The sequence below is a fragment of the Ruditapes philippinarum genome, unplaced genomic scaffold (assembly GCF_026571515.1).
Source record: "Ruditapes philippinarum isolate M1 unplaced genomic scaffold, ASM2657151v2 ctg14497_1_1_1_1, whole genome shotgun sequence".
NCBI classification, from domain to species: domain Eukaryota; kingdom Metazoa; phylum Mollusca; class Bivalvia; order Venerida; family Veneridae; genus Ruditapes; species Ruditapes philippinarum.
Window position 1 is genome coordinate 13,666 of NW_026856535.1, and position 6,656 is coordinate 20,321.

Here is a 6,656-nt window from a genome sequence, read left to right on the forward strand (position 1 = left end):
AAAGTTTGTGTCTTTAGAGCTTAAGTGTATGGTTTGCTCTGTAGCATTATTATCTTTTGCATTTTCACTATTTTGGTAATGGTTTTCAATATTTACACTATCTACATTAAAATTGGCATTGGAAGATTTTTTCACTTTCAGGATGGATTGTTGTCAGATTTGTCTGCTGTTCAAGTAGGAAGTCACAGTGACTGTTTCCTATCTTTGAAGTGGTGGATAAGTGTACATCCATGGGGGGTAAGCTCCACGTCGCAGTTGGATGATTGAAGTGTGGAAAACCCTAATGCCTGGTTTGTCTCATGTGTGGTTGGTACTGCGGTGATCTGTATGGACGACTGGCCTGACGAAAATTTCCTGGTGTTTTCCTTGGGTTGATGACGAGTACTTGTCTTATTGTGGCCTTGATTTGTTTAGCAAAAACTGCAGCTAGATGAAGTTAGAGTATTTAAAGTGATTGGTCTGTCTGCTGATATTTCAATAAGGAATTTGTGTGATCAATAAAGGTCATATATCTTTCATTACAGAGTTTCCTCAATAGTTCATTTGTATTTCTTACCTTTTCTACGTATGACATATCTGTTTTCATTGGTTATATTGAGAAGACCACGTACTATTTTAGCTTGTGCGTTGTTTTGTTTCAAAAGATCTGTCAATTCAAGGAACTGTTGCTTTACTTCCTCTGGTTGATCACCATGTAATATGTTGTTGATGCCAAGTAAAATAAGATAAAATAAGATAAAACTCTGATGAGCCGTAATTATCGAGTAAAAACCGGAGTCATTTAGGAATAAACGTTAAATGTTGTTTTCTTCTTCTTTACGTTCTCAAATATAAAAGAAAGGAATGTAAAAGATTTATTACCCTGTTCTGCATGTTAAAACATTATAAGTAACGTACTGTGGCATTTCAATAACAATTAAAAGATTGTTTAGTACAAAAAGGCAAAATTGTATTAAATACTCGCAACGGCGATGCGTTGCTACTATTAGAATGTCTTAAGACACCGAGCATTGTCCCCATTGTGATGATTAGAACAATATATACTGAATTCGAAGGACGACGACGCACTTTTATTAAGTCCACAATCGTGCTAACGGGTTCCATTCCTTTTATACTTCATTCAGAATGCCAGACCGGTCGATTTTGTGGCAATAGCGACAACGAGAAAAAAGACCACATGCATTGCAATTTAACATTTTACTATGAATTAATGAATTTAAAGTATGAGGATTTCATATATATGCAGTTGCGCTTACGCGCTTACATTTATAGCTCAAAATATTTTTTAACTCTTTGGTTTTTGGTGTCTTGACAACAATTAATTTTTCACTGTCATTTTCATAGAGTGTTTTATAATTATCATTAGCCTATGCACAAATGCAATATGTTTCCGACCAGGTAGTACTTGCCACCCGCAATTGGTAAATACTTTACGTTAATTTCATTTCTTTGAGTAAATAACAGTTGTCTCCCTTAGTACAAAATACTCTTTTCAAAGAAGAATTTTCACAACTTTGGAAACAGCACGTGTAAATTTTAGTATTTTGTAATTTAACTAAAATATGGGACGACCAAAGAAAAAGGTGATCTATATTTGTCTTAAATAACTATACATTCATATTTACATTTTATTTAGTTCGTCGCTGATTTTTTTCATTATTTCATTACTTGAAAATTTTAGGCAGAAATTATTTTTATTTCAGCATCAAAGTGGTGCTGCAACTGCCTTCATCACCAGAACTAAAGCTGTCAAACGACTTCAAATATCGCTGAAAGACTTTAGGTAAATTGGTTACTGCTAAATATTTCTAGAAATTTCCACATTGGTGCTTTAAATATGACTTTGCTTTGAAATATTTTTGCTTCTATGCAAAGCAACGTCATATTGAAATTGCTCAAAAACCCATAGTATATGTTCCCGAAGTAAATTGGGTGAAATGAAAAAACGCTTGAATTAGCTTAAAAATACATTAATTTTGACCTATTCTTGAACAATATCATAAAATAAATACCTTTTAAAAAATAATTAAACTATCATGATTTAATCCTCTTATTTAATTAAATTACTTATACAGGCTCAGCTGATAAACAAATGGCTGTCACACAGTGCGCGAAATATGATTGGCTAACTCAGATGCAAGAATTTTTAATCAGTGAAAAGTTTCAAACGAAATATTTTGAATTAAATATTTGCTTATGCACCGTCTGTGTTAGTCCAATAGATTAGACGTTACAGGCTTGTTATAGTTTTATGTTGGTCAAGCCTTTACGTCTAATAGTTATTGCTCAAAAACGCGTAGCATTTTGAAAAAATTAAAAAAATGTCTGTTGACTTGCCTTTCAAGCTTTATTCAAAAGCTTATCTTCTGTTCTTTCAATTGCATGGTCTATCATTAACAAAAACTTTAAAACAATGTAATTATCAATTAAAAATAAAATATAAATATCAGTCTATTTCGCTCATCGGCCATACTGGTTAAGTAAAGCGTTTTACAGATTGATTCCAATTTTTTGAACGGAAAAATATATTTGAACACACTGACGGTGCATGGGCAATTATTTCGTTGAAAAAATATTCCGTTAGAAACTTCTGGACTCATTTAAACGCTTGCATTTGAATTAGCCAATCAGATTTCGCGCACTGTATGGCGGCCATTTGTATATCAGCTGTACAAAGAATTTAATAAATGAGAGGATTTAATCATGACTTTTCGGTTGTGACAGTTCAATTATTTTGTTTAAAGGTATTTATTTTTTAGTTTTGTTCATAAATAGGTCAAAATTAATGTAAATACACGCTGTTTTAATTGTTTAAATTCATTAGATCTAAATCGATGTCTAATGTCAATTTTTTTGCTACACGATTTTGCAAAGATCTGTTAAGACCTAACGTAACATGGAAAATGAAAAATGTAAAATATCAGATTAATGAATGATAAATATGAAATAGGTTACGTATAGGTCTTATAATTAGGACTACGTCTGTGTGTACGAATATATTTTTCCATTCAAAAATTTAAATCAAGCCAGTGTTCCCACTTCTATTTTTCATTAAGGGTATTTTTACCCCTTACTTTTGAAAACTAAGGGTAAAATCAAAATTCAGGGGGTACATAAATTTGTACAATATTTATATGAAATTTAAGGATAATTCCAAAATCATACATCAGACAATTATGCTATTTTCTTCAAGATGCACTCCACCACCTCCCCCCCTTCTCATAGCCGCCCCCCCCCACCCTTAGATAAAATTCATTGTGACCAACACAATAATTACTGGCATATATCTCCATCTCAATTAATATAACCATTATTTAAGTTATTTAAATAATTCATAAACAGCATATAAATTGTTACTACACACCTTTGAACAAAACAAAGCTTCCCTTTTGTTGATGTTTTTAATTAACAAAATCGGCATCGCGAAAATATGTGACAAATGAAAATTCGTCAGTTTTCTGCAGAAACATTCACAATTCTAGTTGTTGCTGATTACAATTATATTAGAATTAATATTTTTTTTTATATTTTAAGACTGTTTTTTCATCGGCTATTCTTACAGGCATCGTAAAACAAAAAATTCAAATTTGTAATTTACGGCAATAATTCCCAGTGGGGGGTCTGTAAACTTCATTGTGAATTTGGAGATTTTCTCACATTTCATCAATTTCAATGCACTTTAAGTGTTTTTTGTTTCAGAAATTGCTCAAAAGAATACTTTTTGAATTATACATGATTAAGTTTCTGACTTTCTGTGCGTATTTGTACCCTCTTGCCTAAATTTCTGTACGTGAATTTTGTTATTTATGCGTAAAATACGCACATATGTGCGTAAATGGGAACACTGTCAAGCTTTAAAACGCTTTACCTAACCAGTATGGCCGATAGGCAAAACTACATTGATGTTCGTATTTTATTTTAAATTGATACCTATTGAGTTTGTGTTAATGACTGAGCATGAAGTTGAAAGAAAATTTAGACATTAGACATTTTTAGCTCGACTTTTCTATGAAAAGGGGAGCTATCCTACTCGCCCCGGCGTCGGCGTCGACGTTGGCGTCACACCTTGGTTAAGTTTTTCGTACCACCCCACTTTATTTCAGAAGTATTACAAGTATGGCTTTGAAACTTACCATACTTGTTCACCATCATAACCTCCATCTACAGACAAGAGTACATAAACTCTGTCAAGGTTTTTGACAGAATTATGGCCCTTTTTTGACTTAGAAAGTGTATTGAGCTTGGTTAAGTTTTTTGTACCACCTCACTTTATTTCAAAACCATTGGAGGTATTGCTTTGAAACTGACCATACTTGTTTACCATCACGACCTTCATCAACAGACAAGAGGACATAACTCTGTCAAGGTTTTTGACAGAATTATGCCCCTTTTTGACTTAGAAAATACATTGAATATGGGTAAAATCCACTTATTGCCTTAACCCTTTGAGATATTGCTTTGAAACTTTTAATGCTATTTCACATCATTACCCCCATCTGTACGCAAGAGAAGGTAACTCTGTCAAGGATTTGTTTTAAAAATTAAGGCCTTTTATCGACTTAGAATCTTGGTTAAGTTTTTAGTACCAGTCCACTTTTTGACTGAACTGTTTGAGATATTAATTTGAAAGTTGGAATACTTGTTTACAATCATGATTCCCAAACATGTCCAGGAGAATGTAATTCTGTCAAAGATTTTATTTGAATTATGGCCCTTAACTGTCAATGTTTTGTATTATAGGCAAGCACTAAAAAACTTAAAAAATCTAAAAAAATTCATTCCTATCCACTTGTTCACTTTACCATAAATTATGTCATATAAACATTGCTGTAATATTCAAGGGTATCAAACAACTAGTTCACTTTAAAAATACAGAGATTCTTGTATTGCCTTTTACTGCAAAACTTTTTTTATTGGCAAGCAATAAAAAAGTCGAGCGCGCTGTCTTACGGACAGCTCTTGTTTTATTTTGTTTATGAACCTACGTGTTTGAGCAATAACTATTAGTCGTAAACTTTAACAAGCCTGTAATGTCTGATATATTGAACTATCTGCTAAAGTCTATTCTGCTTATCTTGAAACACTTTCCCTGTACAGATGATGATTTATATCTCTCAGATACTTCAGATTTATTTTGTCGTTTTAAATTACCTTCTTGCAAGAATTAGATGGTGGCAAAATCCTTGACAAAAGAAGTCACATAATAAAGGAAAAGCATTAATTACATTTCACAAGCCAAAATCAAGGAGTAAAGGACTCCCAAACTTCCACTAATGTATGCTCTGTATATAGTAAGCTCATTCTGTATATGCACTATTTGCCTGTAGACTACTATATGGTTTAGTATAAAGTATGGATAACTGAATTTTCTGTTAACATCATAATTTTCCCCAAAATTGACTTTTTTCTTATCCCCCTACTAGGGTCCAGCATCTTCCCCTTTCCCTAAAAAAAGAAAACCTGGGCCTTATCCAGAAAATTGTCACTATTTTTCAAGAAATATGAAACTCTGTGTTTAAATTTTATCTGGTCTTCAATGTTCCCTGACACTACACCTTTTGTGCTGATGATTTCTCAATTTTCTGTTCTGCATTTTGTCACATGGAATAAACAATCAAGGTCAATTTGTTGTACATAGTAATATCAACTAAGCAGTATATACACCCTCACAGTTAGTGTTACACACAGTAGGGGCGAGGTGTTGCTTTGTTTTATCAACTTGATAATGAAATTTTTTGTCTTCCTGTAGAATATGCTCATGAATGTATGTAAAAATTTCAGACGACTATGTATATTGAAGGGGATTTACCCAGTTGAGCCACTTCACAGAAAGAAAGCTGGCAAAGGAAGTACCTCAAACAGAACATACTACTTTAACAAAGATATACAGTTCTTACTTCATGAACCACTCATCAATAAATTCAGAGAGTTTAAGGTAAAGTCATAACTGTGAAAGTAATAAGGGTTTAAGGCAGTCTTGACCCTAAATACACAAACTGTGGTGCCAAAATGTGGCACCATTCCCCTTCCCAATAGATGTACATTTTTCCCCCGGTTTTTAAAAAATATTCCTCAAAATTTTGAAATTTGCTTTCTGTAAACTAAAAGATTTAAAACTGAACCTCATTTAGTAATTTCACTATTGTTTGTGCAGGCTATATTCCCTCAAAAACAGGGCAAGAGTCTTGGAAGTACATTATTCTTGTATATCATAGATCTGCAAATTTACCCAAAATCTATAGATTTATAGATCTGTATTTTAAGCATTTTCTTTCAGATTTATATCACAAATTAATTATCTTTTCATTTTTCAAAAACCTTTGGAATGTACGAGGGATGATCATAAATTAACCGGACTTTGTAAATGATTCTTTACCTGTTAAATGAATTTACATAAAAATACACGGAAAATAAATCGGAATCCATCCCCTGAATGATACAAAAAATACCAACAAGAAATATAAACAAAGAAAAAAGTTATGCTGTTTTTGGCATGTCCATGTAAAGCAATGCGGCGCACGGTATAACTTTAAAATGGACGTTAACGACGTCACAAGCGTAGTTTCTTTAACGGAGCAGCTTTTTACTCATTCACGCAGTAGGCCAATACGTGTTGATGCGGCGGATCCACTGCCTATATATATTTCAGTACAAGT

The 6,656-nt window shown here is 32.8% G+C and overlaps 1 protein-coding gene across 1 annotated transcript; it reads left to right on the forward strand.

Annotated features, from left to right (window-relative positions):
• The first annotated feature begins 1,457 nt into the window (after window positions 1-1,457).
• LOC132746894 (pescadillo homolog) lies at window positions 1,458-5,948 on the forward strand. Its single transcript, XM_060736172.1, has 3 exons — window positions 1,458-1,583; window positions 1,704-1,783; window positions 5,782-5,948. Exons 1-3 carry the CDS (start codon window positions 1,563-1,565, stop codon window positions 5,945-5,947), a joined length of 267 nt encoding a protein of 88 aa, XP_060592155.1. The 5' UTR covers window positions 1,458-1,562; the 3' UTR covers window position 5,948.
• Window positions 5,949-6,656: the final 708 nt, after the last annotated feature.